The sequence below is a fragment of the Chiloscyllium punctatum genome, chromosome 18, assembly GCF_047496795.1.
Source record: "Chiloscyllium punctatum isolate Juve2018m chromosome 18, sChiPun1.3, whole genome shotgun sequence".
In the NCBI taxonomy this organism is placed as follows: Eukaryota; Metazoa; Chordata; class Chondrichthyes; order Orectolobiformes; family Hemiscylliidae; genus Chiloscyllium; species Chiloscyllium punctatum.
In genome coordinates, this window is record NC_092756.1 from 93746097 (window position 1) to 93768245 (window position 22149).

General features: G+C 40.2%; 1 protein-coding gene across 3 annotated transcripts in view; it reads right to left on the reverse strand.

Moving 5' to 3' along the window:
- Window positions 1-505: 505 nt before the first annotated feature.
- Window positions 506-22149, reverse strand: part of LOC140489344 (protein phosphatase 1 regulatory subunit 12C-like) — a 70264-nt gene continuing 48620 nt past the window's right edge. The window contains exons 14-22 of one of the 3 annotated variants that reach the window (XM_072588802.1): window positions 20920-21060; window positions 18816-18921; window positions 11769-11896; window positions 8176-8222; window positions 7517-7658; window positions 5132-5236; window positions 3638-3688; window positions 2805-2855; window positions 506-2162 (exon numbers count right to left, since the gene is read on the reverse strand). In XM_072588802.1, coding sequence (XP_072444903.1) covers window positions 2076-2162; window positions 2805-2855; window positions 3638-3688; window positions 5132-5236; window positions 7517-7658; window positions 8176-8222; window positions 11769-11896; window positions 18816-18921; window positions 20920-21060 — 858 coding nt within the window. In that variant the 3' untranslated portion in view covers window positions 506-2075. The remainder of the gene's footprint in view (window positions 2163-2804; window positions 2856-3637; window positions 3689-5131; window positions 5237-7516; window positions 7659-8175; window positions 8223-11768; window positions 11897-18815; window positions 18922-20919; window positions 21061-22149) is intronic. The other 2 variants (XM_072588803.1, XM_072588804.1) reach the window with 2 other exon arrangements.

Sequence of the window (22149 nt, forward strand, 5' to 3'; positions counted from 1 at the left end):
GAAAAAAAATGAAGTCACAGGAAGCCAAGCTGTGGGAAAAGAAAAACCATTTTTAACATAGCAAATAATTCAGACCAGTTTCAATGGTTGCCCACTGAGTAATCAGGTACTCGAGGACAGAGTAAAACAAAGACTTCAGCAGAGAAATGATTTGATTCAAATTACACCCATTGAAAGCACATATTTGCTGGACAATAATTCCACTTTTGAATTTATTTTCCTGAATTAGGGAAACTAAATCAGAAAATATACGTAGATGCAGTGAATATTCACAATCTAAACCTTGACTGGGACTGTAGACAAGAGTGACGTTTCCAGAACTTGAAGAGCAGGAGCTTTGGATGATTTTAATATTCCTCCAGCATGACAATCCTCATGCAATCCTAGTCACATCATTAGGGAGCACTTTGCTTTCACCTGTTTTCTTTTCCCTGCACAACACTCCATCATATTAGTGTCCAAACCCTGTTTTTTTGCCCATTATACGACACATACTGGGCATTAATTTGGTTATGGGTCTTTTGCGAGTTGCTGCAGAAGCAACCACCAGTTGGCACACAATAGCTGACTCCCAAAGCTTTCATCTCAACCATGAAAAGCAGCTGCAAAATTACAATGTGCTGCTGCTATGTGCTAAAGAGTACAACCTAAGCATTTGGAAGTATTGAACTCAGAATAGGGACTGTCAGTTAAAGGAAAACTGTAATGTTACTACTCCAAAAAAAAACACTGAGCATCCTCTCGATCCTTTCACTTAAAAGTAAGCGGACTGTTGGAATAAGATGCACTGTGCACAGCCACCCTCATGACTTTAGGCAAATAAAAAAAGGTAACCCTGAGCTACTACTCAAAACACTGAAACTGGCTTCTATTTTAGGACACGTTAGCTCAGGAACTATTTGCACTTGCAGCAAAAGTTTTAAAAAAAACTCATGTTTTGCTAAACAGCGTACTACGTTATTCTGCCACCAGATGCCACTGGCGTGCAGGCCCTCAAGCAGTGCTGCAACATGATGACGACTATTTCACCGGAATCAACGGAGTTATCGAATTGTTCTAGGGTTGAGTTCACTGCTGATTAAAATTATACAAAAAAAAAGGGCACACAATGAAATGACCTTGAAGACCAAATACCTTCTCAAGCATCCCGAAAGGTCAGAGCAATTTGAATAACAAACTTCCTCTGAATGTTATGGGGACAATGTATTAAAACCCAGGCCCTGAACAAGGATTAAAACCTTAAATGGGCCAGGGAATTTTAACCAGCTGTATTACATTTCAAACCCCAATAAATACTTTCATGCTTAAATTGGAAAAATTACATCCCTGGCTCAAACAGAAATCAATTCACATTAACTTTTCAGTTTAATACTTGACACTATTTTAAAAAAATACTGCATAATAACATTCAAAATCTTTTGCTCTTCACATACTGATTACCACGAGAAGTGCTATTTAAAAGCATTTACAGGAAAAGAAATAAAAAGTTGCAAGATTGAAATACATTCAATAGCTGTAAGAAATGTTTCATGTCAGGGCAGAGAGTGTGGTAGAAAGGGGCAAAGGTAATTGACCAGAGTACTAATTGTGAAAGTAAAATATGTTTATCCAACTGACCAGGACACAGAGGAATGTGAATTAACAAACTGAGCTATCCATTCACCAGAACATAAATACATATTTTATATAAACACACATCCAGAGGTCACAAAAGATAACCTTCACAATTGGTTAGATAAAAAAACAAAAAAAATCTCAGAACAGCAGAGTCACTGTTGGCAATTTTACTCGACCAGACACATCTGACAATTTGCATCAGCTTTGGCCATTGGAATGTAGGCTGGTTGGTTGGTTGCCTGGACTATCATAAGTTTACCCCTCCTGTCTTTTATCTGCTCTACCCGTGCCCCCCCCCCTCCCCCACAATAGTTAACCATAATGGCTGTGAAAAAAAAATACTTGACATGGAAGAGATTTTCCTTTGATCCAGACCCAGAGTCAGCTGTACAGTATCAGAGTTGGCAACGGTTTTTCCCCATGTTTTAGAGTGGTGCAGCTGGAGGATGGCACCTCAACTATTTTGACAGCTTGCTGATGACACGGATCAAGGCCGCATTCTCATCCTTTAGTCTCTGATTGTTTGTTTTTAAGTCTGTTAAAACCTGAAGGGGCAGAGAGAGAAATTAATGTAGTACATTTCATCTCAAGCGAGAGGGGTGATATTAATGGAATTTTAACTTTAAGTTAGTGTAAAACTGCAAGAAATGAGAGAGACACAGAGAGACAGACACAGAGAGACAGAGAACTACAACATAAAAATAGACAAAAATAAAAGTTTCAACCTCTATGATGGGTCTATTCTATACAAAAGAGAAACTTTTTTTTGAAAAAAGTACAAAAGAAATCTAAACTTAAACAACATTGAGATAACACAAATATTTTAAAATGAAAACAAACATGTAAAGAACACCTGCAGATTAAATTTGGATACAAGGTCTACCACTTGGTCAGTATTCATTCCACTCCAGTAACACACAGGCTTGCTTGCACTTTGCCAGAATAAAAAAAAACAGCAGAAGCATATCTGAGGACAGCTCTTGGTCTTCAATTCAGTTAATTAATAATAAAAATAATCATTCGTGACATGGACTTTACGAACAAAACTGGCTTTTATTACCATCTCCAGTTGCCCCCAAATGGGCGCTAAAACAATGCATAATGGCAAACTGACCACAAAATGTACCTGATACTTCTGTTGATTCAATCTTCATTTTTATTTAGAAGAATAAAAAAGTTATATTTACCTTCAGCTGCTCCTCCAGTTCGGCTGTTTTTCTTTCAAATGCCCTTCGTTCCTATTTCAAAGAAATGACTGATAATACACACTTTAAATTGGTTATTTTTTCACCTCTCACTGTAAAATAATAGCACCCAAATAAGAAAGATGGCCACAATTCAAGATTTCCACTACTAATTCTGATCTTTGGAAGACCAGTCACAGATGTACCCGATGAAGGATCTGTGCTCCAAAAGCTGCTACTTCCAAATAAACTTGTTGGATAATAACCTGGTATTGTGTGATTTTTAACAGAAGTACCTGACAGAGCCGGTAGCCATTTGGCTCCATCATGTTTACGCTGGGTCTTTGAAGGAGCTATCCAATTTGTCTCTCTTCCACTTGCATTTTCTCCACAATTGGATGAATACTTGAAAAAATTGCAGAATTGTCCTTGTAAAGTTGCTTCTGAATCAGCTTTTATCCCCCACCTCTTCCACTGACAAGATGAGTACCAGATTACAGCACTTCAATTTGCTACGTGTTATTTGGGAAGTAGATAATGCTGGGTAGAAGGTGGCCACTTACTGGAAGGGAAGCTGCAAGAAACTATTCTCTTGTCAAAACATCAGGTGGCAAAACCACTACTCTCCATTTATGCAACAGTTACTTTCTAAATTAACAAGTAACTGTTTTCACATTAACCTTAGAGATAACTGGTTTCACACATTCCTCTGTTTATATATTTTTTAAAACTGCATGATCAGGGACTGTGTTGTAGAAGTCTGGCAGTTTTGTTGGAAACAGGTTAAATCGAGTTGCTGCGCAGGAATTTACACAAAGTATAATCTGAAGACTTACAAATCTTTCCAACTCCAATTGTGCCGGCCTATTTTCATGCCTTCCTTGTCTCTAAAAATGGACACACAGTAAATAAGATGAAATGATGAGCCATGAAATAAGTCAGAAAGAAAAACAACATTTGTCTAGTAGCACCTCATCACACCTTCAGGTGCTCATGTGTTACACATCTAATGAATCTCTTGATGGAGTTGCTTTTCCAATAGATTTTTCCTCAAGGTTTTACAAGCATATGGAGACACTAAATTAGGAGTAGGCGGCCATAAAGCCCCTCCTGCCTGCTCTGCCATACATGATGATCATGGCTGATCTGATTGTAAGCTCACCTCCATAGTCCCATTGATCCCCAATAACAATTCTGACCTAGCAACCTATTTGCCCTAACAGCAAATCCTTTTCCAACAATCTATAACTGACCCCAGTGAATCCATCCGGAATGCTGATTGCAGGAAATATTGCTCAGCTTCTAAAAATATAGTAGGATCTTTAACATTCTCTCGAACCATCAGAATGGGTAGAGTTAACTGCAACTTAAAACCCTGCCCGGAGAATGGCAGCCCCAATAATGCAGAATTGTGTCAGCACCACACTGAAGCATCATCTTTAGATTAGTGTCCTAATCCTGGACTGGGCTTGAACCCAAAACCTCCTGGCTCAGAGGTGAGAATACTCATACCAAGAAAGTTCCCAGAACACAGACATTATGAATAAGCTTGCTTACTGCATCACCTAAGACTATCAAATGGATAAATTCTTGCCTGTGGCACTCATTTAAATGCTGCCATGCTCTGAGACTCTTAATAGGAAGGGTTTGGAGGGATATGGGCCAGGTGCTGGCAAATGGGACGAGATTAGGTTGGGATATCTGGTCGGCATGGACAAGTTAGGCCGAAGGGTCTGTCTGTGCTGAACATCTGTCTCTTTTTTTTAAAAAGAGAAAAAGATAGAGCCTTCAAGGTCATGCATGTGATAAATAAATATCTGATAGTCACTGACTAAGATGACGGGAAGGGATGATCTTTTAGACAAAGGGCAGATTAGACTGTCAGGGGTTGCCTCCAAGGTACATGAACTGAGGAATACATAATGAGAATCAGAATCATAGAATCCCTACAGTGTGGAAGCAGGACGTTCAGCTCATTGAGTCCACACCAATCCTATGAAGAGCATCCCATCCAGACTCGCTAGTTACCTTATCCCTATATCCCTACATTTACCGTGGTTAATCTACCTAGCCTGTGCACAGAATCTCACACCATCCCTGGACACTATGGGCAAAAAGAAAAAAATATGTTTCCAGAATGAGCACTTATCACAATTTGATGAGCGTGTGTTCCATTTTTAGCACTGCCCACTAACAATGTCAATATGGTCCTGATCAATCTACAAGGAAGGCAACTAATTGCGAGCACAGAAATAAAAAAAAATGATAACAGACCCAGGAAACCACAAATTGGGGTAGGAACTGAGCTTTGTACAACCATAATCTCTTACCTGCAACACCCTCTCCAATTCCTGATTAGCTTGTGTGAGGTAAGATTGTGCTTCTCGTAACTCGCTCTTAAGTCTCACATTCTCTGACAAGACAACTTCATACATCTACAGTGGGAAATAGAAGAATATTTTATTTCGTTGTGCAGTCAAGAAATATTTTTCACATAGACCTGCATTTACATAAATCTATCACATCAGTGAATTCTCACAAAAGTTCTTTAGAGAATGAGCTGCTTTTTCTAGCCTATTCAGCTTCTCCCTGTACCTCAAATCCTCCAACCCTGGCAACATCCTTGTAAATCTTTTCTGAACCCTTTCAAGTTACACAACATCTTTCCGATAGGAAGGCGACCAGAATTGCACGCAATATTCCAAAAGTGGCCTAACCAACGTCCTTATAGCTGCAACATGACCTCCCAACTCCTGTACTCAGTACTCTGGCCAATAAAGGAAAGCATACCAACTGCCTTCTTCACTACCCATGGAGGCTGAGGGGCGACCTTTTGGAGGTTTATAAAATTATGAGGGGCATGCATAGGATAAATAGACAAAGTCTTTTCCCTGGGCTGGGGGAGTCCAGAACTAGAGGGCACAGTTTTAGGGCAAGAAGGGAGAGATATAAAAGAGATCTAAGGGGCAACGTTTTCACTGAACAGTGGTATGTGTATGGAATGAGCTGCCAGAGCAAGTGGTGAAAGCTGGTACAATTGCAATATTTAAAAGGCATCTGGATGGGTATAGGAATAGAAAGTGTTGAGGAATATGGGCCAAGTGCTGGCAGGTGGGACGAGATTGGGTTGGGATAGCTGGTCAGCATGGATGAGTTGGACCGAAGGGTCTGTTTACATGCTGCACAGCTCTATGACTCTATGCTGTTACAGAAGCACTTGTAATGGTATCACTCAAACAGTAAAATGTCAAATAATCACTTCTGTTTGAAGGCACCAATAGGATTCCTTGCAGATCTTTACAGATCCCATGACAACATCTGAAGTCTGCTAGAGTTCATTGTGTGTTTTGAGACAATTTCTGAGAGCAGTATTTTCCAACATCAGTCAGAGAACAAGCTGGAAATGTAGACCTGGAAATGTGCAATGAAACAGGATTAATGATCTCATCATAGAGGAGCCTATAGACAAATATGATAGAATTTTACTTTCAGTTTGAGGGCGAGAAGTGTGGGTCAAAGAGTAGCATCTTAAACTGAAATAAAGGCAAGGTCAGAGCATGAAGCCAGAGGTGGCTAAAGTGAATTAGGAAACAGTTTAAAAGTATTGGCAGACACTTAAAACTATTTTTCATAATTTTCAGCAAAGATATATTCCATTAAGGAAGAAAAGACTTTATGGGAGAATGCACATCCATGGCTAATCAAGGAAGGTTGCTGGCACAAGAGTAGTTGCATTACCTTACAACTGCATTAGTTTAAATTCTTCTCTTGGTTGCCCACTGTTGTTTAGAGTGAGTCATCGGTCCTTAAAGCTACTGCTTAAAATGTAGTGATCAGTGACAGAAGCTGCACAAAGTGGAGGGACATGATAGTATGGCTTCTTCTGCACAACCCCAAGTGGACTACTAAAGCACACTATTAGATCAATCATGCAGATCTCATCATAACATTAGGAAGCTCAAAAACCTGTGACAAAAATGAAAGTTGGATTCTTTTTAAAATTGAAAGAGAAAAAGGACAAGAGTCAATGGAAACAATACAGAGCATGGATATGATAAATAAACAAAGTCTTTTCCCTCGGGTCGGGGAGTCCAGAACTAGAGGGCATAGGTTTAGGGGGAAGATATTAAAAAAAAGAGACCGAAGAGGCAACTTTTTCACGCAGAGGGTGGTATGTGTATGGAATGAGCTGCCAGAGGAAGTGGTAGAGGCTGGTACAATTGCAACATTTAAGAGGCAACTGGATGGGTATATGAATAGGAAGGGTTTGGAGGGATATGGGCCATGTGCTGGCAGGTGGGACTAGATTAGGTTGGGATATCTGGTCGGCATGGATGGGTTGGACCGAAGGGTCGGTTTCCATACTGTACATCTCTATGACTCTATATGCCTTGTGAAGGATGGGAGTATAGGACTGCATAGGCTTTAAACACTATTGCAACAGTAGCTTTGAGGGGATAGGTACTGTTTCAACAATGTAAAAGAGAAAAGTATTGTGGTGAAGTGATTGTATCTACAAAAAAAAAAGGTAAAACAGTTCATTCACGACTGTTCCATTGGCTCTTTATATCTAGCACTCTGTCACAAGTTTATCAACTGTCTAATTACAAGCACTTCATAAACCTTGGGCTGAATTACTTAAGACATTTCATCATTATTTCAAGCTTGCACATAGATAATTACAACAATGATCCACTCATTCTCCATTTTATTACCTTCCTGAAGTCATTATTACCATCCTCCATTCGTCCTGCACTAGAGTGGAAGAGTGTTCCAATTCGGTTCGGAATCCGATCACTCTGACTTAGGCCATACCTGTCACCAGTCAGAAAGAGAGAGACTTGTTTGCTGTCAGCGCTGTGATGGTGAATGGATAAAGGAAACATACAATTGACAGCAAACAAAATATGGACAATCCAAGAGCAGGAATAGATATCCATCTTAAATCTGGTTTAGACTGCATTGACACCACTGCAATGAAAATTTAATCAGCTGTAAACTTTACAGTGTTCGTGTCAACACTGCAGAACTTCAGAACAAAATCAACAACTTAAGTGTCTACAGCACCATTTACAGACTGCGTTAGTTTTAAGTGACAATATAGTTTTGGAATAGATTTCAGTGTATGGGAAGGCATAGGGTCAACAGCATTTGAAGATGGACAGAAGAAATACTAAGTAGTCTCAATGGGCAGAGCCAATTTGGATGAAGGTACGTCACCAGATTATGGAGGTACAAATTTGTTCAATTGCTATAGAGTGCTCGACAATGACCAGAACAGAGGAGCTACAAGAGATGCAAGATTTCCATTCCATCGAGCTCTGAGAACCATTAAAGTCTGCTCCAAGATGAGCGCCAGGTAAAATGCTCTTGCCTGTGCGTTAAAGTGTCCACACTGTTCATCTGTTCTGTGCTGTCTTCCTGAAACACAGCAACATCAAAACATTAAAAAACAAACAAACCAAACAGCCTGTCATCTTAGTATTGCACAGGTATGCAGTTGGACTTGGTGAGAAACAATATTAGGCAGTTGGCTTACCGAGTACAGGCGTAACGTTTGCATAACGTTCGAAAGTGAACAGCCACACAAAAAAAAAAATGCAGCTGCAACTTACACACTCAAAATTTAGGGATAGGTAAGCAACATGAACAAGGCTTAAAGAACAAGATGTATTAGTTCCCCAGTGGTCAGTAGTAGGACTATCTTTTTCTGCATTCGTATAAATGACAGATGGGTGTGCAAGATAATTTCAAAGTTTGCAGATGACAAATCAGATGTCTTGTGAACCATGATGAGCATGATAAACTCCTAGAGGAGAAAGGTTGTTGGAATGGACGGTACATGGCAGGTGGAACTTTACATTTTGCTCAGAAGAATGATGGAAGGTAATATGAAATAAAAGAGAAGGTGTAGAGATAGAGACACCTTGAGGGCATGGGTGCACAAATAATGGAAAAAAAATGGTAGTGGCCAGGGCAGGTTGAGTAAATGGTTAATAAAGCATAGAGAATCCTGGATGTTATAAACAGAGGCACTCTACTAAAGCAAGGAAATTTTGGAGAACCTTTATACAGCAGTGGGATCTCAACTAGACTTGTGTATCATTCAGTGTGCCGTATTTTAGGAACAATGTGAAAACTTTTCAAAGGGTGCAGAAATGATTTGCAAGAGTGATTACAGGGACAAGAGACTTCAATTACTTGGATTGATTGACAAAGCTAAGACCTTCTTTCTTGAAGACAGAACCTGGAGAACTGATGAAAAACATTAAAAATCATGAGGGACCTAAACAGAGTAGATCATTGTGGGAGGATCAAGAACCAGTAGATGCAGATTTAAGATGATTTGCAAAACAAAGTAAGTGAGACAAAGGAAAGCTATTTTTAAAAATTACAATGGATCTAGATAGAATAGCTGTGGAGGAGATAAATTAGATTGTTGGTTTCAATGAGGAATTCAACAAATTATGTGAAAATAAAAAAGGCCTCAGGGAAGAGGAAGGGAAATGGGACAAAAGCCAAGTTACTCTTGTAGGTAGCCAGCACAGATATGGGAGGCAAGTTACCATTCTACAATATAATGAATGATAGTTCAACATTAACCACTATAAATTCTATCATTTGCTAGCAAACAACATTAACAAAAACAAAAATTTCGCAGAAAGTGAGATGGCAATTTAGTATTACCACCATTCAAACACTGAGCTGGTTTGAGCTATCAGAAGATGGCAAAGCTTTAATGTTTTTTGAATGTAATTCACTTCGGATTGTTTCCTTACAAGTCAAGTACTTTTCACAAGTTAGTCTGTGACATTACTATTGGTTAAGCAGAATGGTCACGGGCTGCAATTCACAGGATAAAATAAAGAGTATCTAAACAAATGACGCTAAGTAACAGCTAAAATAATGGGTAGGAAAAGAATTTACCTCTTTATACGAAAAGGAACGGACTAGAGTATAGCTTGGTGACTGACTTCAGCTAAGTACAATGGAACATGGGGTTTGTGTGTTTTTTTTTAAAACAAAGGCACCACTTAAGGCCAACTTGCTATTTTGTGCAGTTCAGCACTTACAAGTGGCTGTTTAAAAGGAGCTTAAAGTCTATTTCTGGGGTTGGCACTTAGCGATTTTGGGAGACACTCAGAAAATAGCAACTTAGAGCAGTTTGCATTTATTACTGGCATTATTTCTTACTAAACTTATTGTGGTTTTACAATGCATGATGTATCGCAGCCATTCTGTTTGCATGAGCAGACTTGTTTGTTTGCTGTGGGAATTTTGCATACGGTTAGAATGGATGTTACAAAAGCACTCCATCCTACAGCAGTTGATGCAACATCCTTAGATACAATTTCAGATCTAAGTGTCAGGCAGATCCTCCACAAAACCACAGAGGTCACCAAGTCTGAGCACTGCAGGACAACACATTAATTTTTTAATTAAAGTTAATCAGAAATCATAGGTTCAAATTGTTCATACACAAGTTGCAAAAAAAAAAACAAAAATCTGAATTTCAGAAAGTATTGGCCCAGGAAGTACTTTTAGAAAAGCAGCACCATCTTCCCAAAGTGGCACTCAGCAAACACATTGGGATTTTTGTGAAATGCCATTAAACTATTTCCGCACATTTTAAAAGACACTGACAAACAAAAACAAAATCAAAGGAGCAGAAATTAGGCCATTCAGCCCATCGAGTTTACTCCGCCATTCAATCATGTCTGATTAGTTTGTTAAACCCATTCTCCCTCTCTCTCTCCATAACCTTTGATCCCCTTGATACTCAAGAACCTACCTATATCAGTCTTTAAAAAACTCAATGACCTGGCCTCTGTTGCCTTCTGCGGCAATAAATTCTGTAGATTCACCACTCTCTGGCTGAAGGATTTCTCCTTATCTCCATTCTGAAAGGTCTTCCCTTTACTCGGAGGCTATGCCCTCTGGTATGAGTCCATGTTAAGCTGGTGGAGGGGATTTTATCCAGTTGTTTTTAGGGAAACTTCAGGGAAGTTTTAGTTTGAAAATTGCTGTAAAGGCATTCCTCAGTGGGACAAGAGGGCTACTATTGATAAATTGCAGAGCAATGCTTCACCGGATTCAGAATAGTTAGGTTGTAGGAACAGATAACTGTTTGGGGGGGCGACATGGTGGCTCAGCGTTTAGCACTGCTGCCGCACAGCACGAGGGACCAGGGTTCAATTCCAACCTCTGGCGACTGTCTGTGTGGAGTTTGCACATTCTCCCAGTGTCTGCGTGGGTTTCCTCCGGGTGCTCTGGTTTCCTTCCACAATCCAAAGATATGCAGGTTAGGTGATTTGGCCATGCTGAATAACCCATAGCATTCAGGGATATGTAGGTTAGGTGCATTCGTCTGGGGTAAATGTAGAGTAATGGGGAATGGGTTTGGGTGGGATACTCGGAGGATTGATGTGGACTTGAGCCGAAGGGCTTGTTTTCACACTGTAGGGATTCAATGATTCCATGATGAAAGCTCATGCAGAGCCAAATGAAGTTTTAACCACCCATGATGTTGAGCAATCCACTCAATAGGTTTCTGTCACTGCATGGGGAAGAGAAAACATTCTACCATAAATCATCAAAGGAAAGACAACTAAATGGAATGTTTGAATTACCCCAAGTACCTGGCACACAAGGTTACCAAGTCAATAAAAAAAAACAAGATTTAAATAGGATTTGGTCTTTTCAGTACGTATCTAGCTGATTGGTTTATAATTGGTCAAATTAGCAAAGTACAGGATTAACTGGTCTATATGACTCACTTGCTAAAGGAAAGGCTGTAAAACTTTTGTTCAAGACACTTCACAGGGATAGAATTAAAAGAAAAGGAAAACAAAAAAAAAAATGTGGAAAGATGCTTACAATCACACACAAACCAAAGGATCCTCTCATACATCTTGGTGAAGAGCACCCTTAAATTACAATTAATTGTGATATCAGTATGGTACATACCTCTTCTGTGAATTCTGGTTTGCCAGTAAACCTACGTTCTTTCCTAGCTTTCCGTCGATCTCGTATAGATAACCGATTCTGATTGCTATAATCCGAATCTCCTTCCTCCTTTTTGCTGTCTTCGGATTCTGGAGATAAAAAGAGAATGACTCCAGCTACTGTATGCTCTGAAACTCTTCAAACACATTAATGCTTGGAGGAGATATTTCTGTTTCTGGCTAACCTTGTGTACAATTGCTCATAGATACAAAAGGGCATGAAAAGCAGCTGGACAGCTCAACTGCCAACTCGGACTACAATGATTCCACAAAGAATTGGCTGAAGGTCTGGAGGTCAACTAGAGGTTACCTGTCAGAAATCTTTTTGGACTAACAACTAAGGTCCTTTTCTATTCAACACGAGTTTCTACAGCTTATCTCAAGAATGATGTGGAAGTGCCTGTGATGGACTGAGGTGGACAAAATCAGAAGTCACACGACACCAAGTTATAGTCCAATAGGTTTATTTGAAATCACATTGCTCCTTCATCAGATGAAGTCTCAAGTTTCCAAATCACAAGAAAGGAATAAAAATACTACATTACATTTAAAAAAGCACACACAGCAAGTCCTCACTTAAAAGGGATTGTTGTGCTCCTGAAAAACCACAACTTGAAGTGAAACAATTGGAAGTGAGTCCTTGATCCCTATGGGATTCTAAGTCAGAAAGTACCTTCCTATGGTTGTACAAATAATGCACAAGTTGAAGTACTGTACTCTCCTAGCTGAAATAACTTGCAAAATAGAACAAACATAAAGGCAATATTGGATAATGCAATATACACAGTAAAATATTTCTAAAACTCGGTTTTATAATGCATGTATTTTTAGATTAACATGGCACCATCTAGTGGCAGAAGTACACAGTCCAGGAAGCGACAGAGTCCCTGAACTAACGAACATCAGCCGTAAGATGGAGCCCTTCAGTACAAGCTCAGACCAGCAGCCAAAAGAAGGGAGCTGCTTCAAATGAGGAAGGCAGTGGACCAAGGTGAGAACAGAGTGGGAAGTGGGGAGGAAACCTGACTGGTAGTACCAGGGGGATGTCGAGACAAAAAGGCAGGAAATAAGCATACAGGGAGGTAATCCTACGAGGAAAGGCCTAGGGATGTCAATAATATTATAAAAAAAAGCCAACTAATGGGAGGAAAAAGGCCTTAAAAGTAAAACATTAAGTCAAAATGAAGTGAAGCTGGCAACTTAAAGCAAGACTTATTGTACCCATTCAGAATATGCAGTCTTACATAAAGTGGAAACCTAATGAAAGGACCTGCATAATAATTTATTCCTAGTGAGAATTACAGTTAGCTCTACCACAGTAAAATTAAACTACCAAACCCTAATCATTGGACATTTATCCAGGAGGACAAGAGTTGGATGGAACAGAAAGTTTCACTCTGAAGTGTTACAAATTTATTGAAGGCCATCAGGGAGGAGCTTGGTTTACTGTTATTAATATGTCTAGACTTTTGTAGAACCTGTAAACTGAACTATCATTTCACTGATGTAGTCAGGATACAACATGCTGACAAGAATTGCACTCTATGAATCAGCATTTGAAGATCAAAACAAAAGAAAAGCTAGTGTAAAGTTTGCACACAAAGAACAATTACTGTTTAGGACAAATGACCAGAGATAATGCTGGGGATTCAAATCCAAGGTACATTTGATTAGACTCCCTACAGAATGTGTACAACCCCCAAAAGACCTCCGATGATCTAACGTATTGGGTTCTTTATCTAGGCCATGGGATAGCAATCTTGTGACACTGAGCTTTCCCCATATCGGTAATTCATCAGGCTTTGCTAACATAGCAATAACCTGAATTATGTTCAGCTAGAAAGTTGTGGGAATCGCGGCACACTGCTGGCAGCATTATAAAACTCAAGACTACAACAGGCTGTTGCAAAACTCTGAAGAAACCCCAGGATAATCTTCTAGTTCAAGGTGGAGTTCTTCAGGTCACAAAAAAGCTCTAATTCTGAAAGCATAAAATCAGCAACAAAACGCTTGAAATGTTACTCAAACACAAGTAAAATCATACTGCCTTATTGGAACACAGGGCTGCACTCTCATTAGAGAGAAATGACTGGTGATGGTCTGAGGATCACCACAACTCTAGCAAAGAGAGACATGGAGAAGGAAAGTCCTTTAAGGTAACCTCAGCCAGTGAAGAAATTGAAGTCACGTTGTTGGCTTCACTATTTCAAACCAGCTGTTCGGCCAACTGACCTAATTTATACCACAATATGGTAGAATGTTATAAGACATTTTACAGCAAGTACTCAAAAAGAAATTGAATACTAAGCCATATGAAAGAACAGGGTAACCAAGTTGGAGACAATTAGTGCAGTGGAGGGGTGGTTTAGGAATGAAATTCCCAGCACCTCAAACCTGAGCAATGTGAAGTGAATGAGATCAGGGATACACAAGAGGCCAGAATCAGAGGAGATGCTGAGATCTTGGAGGGCTGCTGATTGGAAAGATCAGGAGACAGTTATGGGAGGGATTTAAAACTCAAAAATGGGAATTTAAAATTCAAATTAAATGTAAATAACACGTAGCATTTCATTATTTGGGTTGTTCTTCCACAGAAAAAGGATCAGAAGGAAAATAAGAACGCACTAGTTGCTGTTAAAAGAAAAAAAACTGCAAGTGGCTTTTTCAGCAGCAACCTTTCCTACTTAATATTTCTCTATCGCCCATCCCCAAATGACTTTAGTCAAATTTCATTTGATGGTACTCATGAAGGGAGACATCTTTTATTTGTGTTGTACCAAATTAAAATTGTGAATTTATTAAGGAAAGTAAAAGGAAAGGAATTAAGGAGGTCGTGGCCTAGTTGTGTTGTCACTGGACTATTAAATCGAAAGATCAGGTTTCAAATGCCACCACCACAGATGGCAGAAAGAAAAAAAAAGAAATCTGAAAAAAAATCTAGCACTAGTCATGGTTGTGAAAATACTGTCGATTGTCAGAAAAACCTTTCCAGTTCACTAATGTCCTTACCGATCTGGCCAACATGAGTCCAAAACCACAGCAGAATTATACTCCAGCAAAACTGCAACCTCACAGCTGAGTATACCCCCAATTCAATCATTACCAGCCAACCAGGGGATCAGCCCTGGTTCAATCAAGTGTGCAGGAGGATATGCCAGGAGCAGCACTAAATGTACCAGAAAATGAAGTGTTTAACTGGTGAAGCCACCAAAACAGGACTATTTGCATTCCCAATAGCATAAGTATCAAGTGATAAAAGAGCTAAGTGATCCCATAACCAACAGAACAGATCTACACTCTGCAGCCCTGCCATATCCTGTTGTGAATGGTCATGGACAATTAAACAACTCACTGGAGGAAGTGGCTCCACATGGATCAAAGAGCCTCGCATATCAATGCAAAAGGTGAAGCTAAAGCTTTCGCAGCAATCTTCCACCAGAAATGTCAAGTGGATGATCCATCTCAGCCTCCTCCAGTGGTCCCTTGCATCACAGATACCAGTCATCAGCCAATTATATTCATTCCATGTGAAACGGTTGGAGATACTGAATACTGCAAAGGTTATGGGCCCTGACAACATTCCAGCAATGGTACTTAAGACTTGGGCTCCAGAACTTGCCACTCTCTAGTCTTCCAGTACAGTTACAACAATGGCACCTACCCAACAACTGCCAGGTATGACATTGAAAACAGGACAAATCCAACTCATGCCCCAGTCTACTTTCAATCATCAGTAAAGTGATGGAAGGGTAATCAACAGTGCTTTCAAGCAGCACCTGTCTAGTAACGGTTCCACCAGGGCCACTCAGCTCCTGACCTCATTACAGCCTTGGTTCAAACATGGACAAAACAACTTATTCCAGAAGGGAGGGGAGAATGACAGCCCTTGACATCAAGGAGCCCTAGGAAAATTGGAATCAGTAGGTATCAGGGATAAACTCTCTGGCAGTAGGAGTCATACCTGGCACATAGGAAAACGGTCATGGTTGTTGGAGGACAGTCATCTTAGCTCCAGGACACCTCTGCAGGAGTTTCTCAGGATAGAGTCCTTGGCCCAACCAACTTAAGCTGCTTCATCAATTACCTTACCTCCATCAGAAGGGGGAACGTTCACTGACAATTGTGCAAGGTTCAGCAGCATTCATGACTCCAGAGATGCTGAAGCAGTCTATGTTCAAATGCAACAAAATCTGGACAATATCCAGGCTTGGGCTGACAAAGTGGCAAGTAACATTCATGCCAAACAAATGCCAGGCTGTAACCATCACCAATGAGAGACAATCTAACCATCACCCCCTTGGCATTCAATGATGTCACCATCATTAAATCCCCCATTAATCAACATCCTAGGGGTTACTCAACTGGACTCACCACATTAATACAGTGGCTACAAAAGCAGATCAGAGTATGGGAAAACTATAGCGAACAACTCATTTTCTGACTCCCCAAAGCCTGTCCACCATCTACAAGTCGCAAGTCAGGAGTGTGATGGAATATTCCTCACTTGCCTGGACAAGTGTAACTCCACTCAAGCAGCTCAATACCATCCAAGACAAAACAGCCCGCTTGATAGGCTGTTCACAAGCATCCATTCCATTCATCACTATGCTCAGTAGCAGCAGTGTGCAATGTCTACAAGATGCATTGCTGAATTTCACCAAACCTCCTCAGACAGCACCTTCTGAACCCACAACTACACCATCTCGACAGACAAGAGCAGCAGATACATGCGGTCACCACCACCTGCAAGTTCCTCTCCAAGACACTCACCACCCTGACTTGGAAATATATCTCTGCTCCTTCACTGTTGCTGGGTCAAAATCCTGGAATTCCTTCCCTAATAGCACTGTGGATCAACTCACATCAGATGGGTTGCAGCAGTTCAAGAAGGCAGATCACAATCACCTTTTCAAAGGTAACTGGGGACGGGCAATAAATGTTGGCCAGTGACGCCCACATTACACAAATGAATTAAAGGAAAACTGTTGATGTTTAACTGCCCTCTGGGCAATAAATGCTGGCCTGCTTGGTCAGTGAATTAACAACCTGTGGATAAATAAAAAGGTAGCTTTTAAGCAACAGAACAATAGAGGGGTCAAGAGGCTGAGAGATGAAATTCAAGAATTTAGAGCCTCAAATATAGAGTGAATGAAATCAGGGATATGCAAAAGGCTAGAATTGGAGGAGTGCCGAGATCTTGGAGGACTACTGGCTGGGGTTTACAGAGATAGGGAGGTGCAAAGCTATGGAGGAATTTCAAGCCCAAAATGGAAAGCAAATATCCACAAACATACAACATTGGTGGCATTTGACATAGGCTCAAGTGGTTTACACTTTTGTCCAATGCAAAAATAAAATAAATTAATTGAAAAAAAATTATGATGATGCACTACAGTGGCAGCTCCATCAGGCTAAGCACCCCAGAAAAGCAGTAAAGAGGATTTACCTGAAATACATTGCCCCACATCTGTTTTCCCACCACCACCCCCACCTTGATGGTTAAATGCAGTCTTGTATGGTATTATACGTCTGGTCCAGAGTTCTGATTTCTCAATGAGTTGGTATTTGACATCTTTGCTTGAAAAATCAAATTAAGCATGCTCTCAAGTGTGATGTTGAACATATTACACATTTGTAAATGTTTGCTCCAGAGTTCCCCAGTTAACGAGTCAATTGTGGATTAAATGATCTTGTGGCAAGCTCCCAACACACAGGTCTAGGAACCAATCATGGGTTTAAGCAGCAGAGCTGTAAGAATTAGTAATAGGCTCAAGGGGTTGAATGGACTATTTAACAAACATATGCTCACAAATATACACCATATGTTAGACCTTTTCTATTTCTGGAATTAAAATATTTGCTATCAAGGACTCTTGAGGTGCTTAATGTGTTAAAGGGTTTCTGGTTCTTATGTAAGGAATTCTCTTGAACAAGAGGCTTGTCTCAATTAGTTCTGATGTTATTTATTTGTCTATGTTTTTTCTTCTAATTAAAGATATGGAGCCGACGGTGTTGGACTGGGGTAGACAAAGTTAAAAATTACAACACCAGGTTACAGTCAAACAGGTTTATTTGGAAGTACAAGCTTTTGGAGCACTGCTCCTTCACCAGATAGCTAGTGGGACACAATTTATAGTAAAGGACGCAACTGATGTATCAGTTGTTTGACACTTAGAATTAATAGTAAAATAGTAAACAATGTCCTATGATCCCGCCCCACTAACTACCTGACAAAGGAACAATGCCTTCACTTCCCAATAAACGTGTTAGGTTATAACTTGGTGTTGCGATTTTTAACCTCCTCATTAAAGCAGGATCATTAAGATTACCTCGGTGAAGTCTGCATGCAAACACTTCCCTCATGTATGGTTGGTGCTGGTAGTACACTCGGATATGTCAGGCAGGTGTAGGTTAAAGCCCAACTACAGACTTTTAGATATTTTCTAATCAACCTGTTCAGAGAGGTCATTACCCACCTATGCAGTAGGTGGGACTTGAACCTGGGCCTCCAGGACCAGAGGTCAGGACACCACCACTGTGCGAAAACAGCCCTTCACTACAGACATTTAGGCAGAGACTCCAAGTCTAATACAGAGAGAATTCTGACATGGCTGTTGTTAAGACCTATCTGACCACCTTGAGTTTTTAAACATTGCAAATCAATCAAGAACACAGATTTATTAATTACAAAGCACTGCTGGACATACGATTGATCCTAAATTCTCCAGCCAAAGAAAAAAGTAAAGAGTTGAGAAGTAAGGAGTGAGAGAGTGTGGAATCTAGAGAGATTCATTATAATAACCAAATCAGTCAGTTTCATGTGCTACCTCCCCAAAGTATTTTTTTACACTTTTACTTGAGCTGTGAACAGGAGTAGATGTTTTTAAAGTGTTATATAAATTATCAAGCCAATAATTACCTTCAGGTACAAATGCTATGACAATGTAAAGATGAATTTACTGAAATTAAGCTTTAAAATTTTTTTGCTTATATAATAATTTTATGTTACCTTTGTATGAATCTATAACCGAAGCTGAAGCAACAGAATATCTGGAGAATGTGGATGTAAGCGATACTCCTTCTGTGGTGGAGGGTCTCAGTCGACTACTCACTTCCTGTAGAAGCAGAGAAATGATTGCTGATTTGAGTCGAGGGGATGGAAAATAAATACCCACATTCTCTGGGGCTGAGCATGTCATTGAGTGAGGCACACCATTGATATGGAGGAGGTTGAAGCCATACATTCAATGGGCCAGAAGTAGGCAAATTGGGATTAGATTAGATTAGATTCCCTACAGTGTGGAAACAGACCCTTCGGCCCAATAAGTCCACACCGACCCTCCGAAGAGCAACCCACCAGACCCATTCCCCTATATTCACCCCTGACTAATGCACCTAACACTACGGGCAATTTAGCGTGGCCAATTCACCTAACATGCACATCTTTGGATGACAAGAGGAAACCGGAGCACCCGGAGGAAACCCACGCAGACACTGGGAGAGCGTGCAAACTCCACACAGGCAGTCACCCGAGCCGGGTCCCTGGCGCTGAGAGATAGCAGTGCTAACCACTGAGCCACCGTGCCGGCCATACGATTAGAATGAGTGAAGAGTATGTTCAGCTTGTGCAGACAATGATCTGAAAGGCCTCTTTCCACATCATTATTTTTCTAATGATTCTACAGATAGCTTCCCACAGCTTTTGGGAGGAATGCAGTGTCAAGAAGATACATCATTCAAAATGGAACTTGGGCAACTTGAATTCAGGGAAACCATGACATCAGCCAGGAACCATGAGAGCCTGATCAACTTCATTTTCCCGTTGCATCTGTTCAACATTTCCCCACACTTAACTAACAATGGAGATCTCCAAATGATGCAACTCCACCAAAAGACAAAAACCAAAATCTTATTGACATCTGAAATGAACAAAAGCACAGAAGTGAAGCATCTTCAGTATAATGAACTCAAAGAACAAGCAAAATTTTAACCAAGAGTGGAAAATTTACAACTCTTACATTTGTATTTAACTGCCATGCAGAAAGAGCTGGAAAATGGTTTGGATCACTCATAGCACACTCAAAGCGAGAGGTCAGGCAAAAATGACCGTGCCAGCTTGAGAGAGTGAGACATTGATTTTCCAGCTCCTCAGATGCCGCCCAACCTGCTGTGCTTTTCCAGCACCACTCTAATCTAAACTCTGTTTTCAAGCATCTGCAGTCCTCACTGTTGCCTACTTGATTCCAGGAGAGATGCCCAACCAGTTTAAAAAAAAACAATTTGCAAGATTACCGAATGAAACACAAAACAAAAAAAAAAGAACAGAATAACTTAACCTATCCAAAAACCCAATAGATTATCCCAATTTAATGATACTGTTCCAAATGCTTGCAACAATTCCCATAAACACCTCTTGGCAAAAAGCAGGTCTTATGGGATAGATATCAGAGAGAAAAGATCAGCATGGATCTGCTCCTTTGGGTCCAGCAGCTTCACAACTGACTGCTTTCATGAACAGCCAGACTGCTAAAAAACCAAACCACAGAAATGTTAAGCTGGAGAACCAGCCATTCCCCTTTCATTGTACAAGTTTCTTTTTAAAACTTAACACCTTTTTCTGAGGCAATATCTGTTAGCTATAATCAAATAGGTCCTAAAATCCTTCTAACCTAGACCTCCCAGAGTCTCTGTTTGCACACTTTCTGAAAAAAAAAACAAGGACAACATAACCTTGTGAGAACAGCAGCATCATCACACTCTGGCAGTGAGTTGCCATTTAATGCTCCTGCAATGGGAGGTATTGCCATCGCAATCACTTTCACCTTGTCTTTAGTCCTGGCCAACTCGTCAACCCAGAAAAATATGGCAAGCAGGTGTACATTATAAAAAGGGGAATAGAAGCAGGTAAGAAGATTAATGAGAGGCAAAGGATACACTTAAGGTAAGGCTGCTGAGAACATTTTTCAAATACATGTGATGAACAAAAGGAAACAGCAATCTGCTTTTAAAAACACCAATGGAATGCTCTCCATGGTAGTACCTAATATATTGTCAATTTGAAAATTATTCTCTCTAAAACTCCAATAATATGTTGGATTTCTGTGCACTCTCACCTTGTCCTCAGCTACTAAACTCCTTCCTTTTCTGCTGTCACTCTCTTTTTCCTCTCTCTTCTCCAGCTGATCCTGGCTTTTTGTCTCTGTGGCACCCCCTATGGTCTTTTCTGCTTCTTTTAAATCTGTGAGTGTTACACCCTATGAACAAATAAAAGTACAATTTAAAAAAAAACACAAAACCACTTCTTTCCTGAAGTACATTCTGGTAGGAAACAAATTAAAAAAAAGGTACCAAGTAAATTCCACCAATGTCAAACGAAACATTAACACCAGAGTACTTAAACAGTGAGAGTTCCCCGATAATTGACAATCACAACACAATTGGTATTGGTTCACTTCTCTTTAACATTTATATAAAATGATTTAGATGAGAACATAGTTAGTAAGTTCATACATGACACCAAAGGCTGTTGGAATATGGGTAGTGAAGGTGGTTATCAAAGACTACAAAGAATTAGGTCAACGGGCTGAAGAGTGGAAAATGGAGTTTAATTTGGATACATGGCAGGGTTTGTTTTATCAAAATACAATACAATTAAAAGTAGGGCCTTGGGCAGTGATGTAGAAGAGAGACACCTTGGAGGTTCAGGTACATAATTCTTTGAAGCTTGTGTTACAGTAGAAAGAGTGGTTAAGGTATTTAGCATGATTGCCTTCACTGCCCAGACCACCGAGTACAAGAGTTGGGAAGTTATGTTGAGGTTGTACAAGATGTTGGTGGGGCCTCTTCTGGAGTACTGTGTCCAGTTCTAGTTGCCATGTTACAGGATATTATTAAGCTGGAGAAGATTCAGAAGAGATTTACCAGGATGTTGCTGGGAATGGAGGGTTTGAGTTATAAGGAGAGGCTGCAACCTTTTCCACTGGAGCGTAGGAGGCCGAGAGGTGACCTTGTAGAAGTTTATAAAATCATGAGGGATATAGAACGGCAGGTGTTTTTTCCCTGGGGTGGGGAACTTCAAGACCAGGGTGCATATATTTTTAAAAGGTGAGGGGAGAAAGATTTAAGACAGGAGGTCAATTTTTTTTCCCATACACAATGGCTCACACATGGAACGAACAACCAGAGGAAGTGGTGGATGCAAGTATAGCACAGGTGGGGGGGGAGAAAACTAGTTTATTTTAGGATTATGGTCAGCATGGACTGGTTGGACCAAAAGGTCTGTTTCTGTGCTGTATGAGTATGATTTAAAATTCAAAAATGGAACAAACAAATGGTCAAATTGT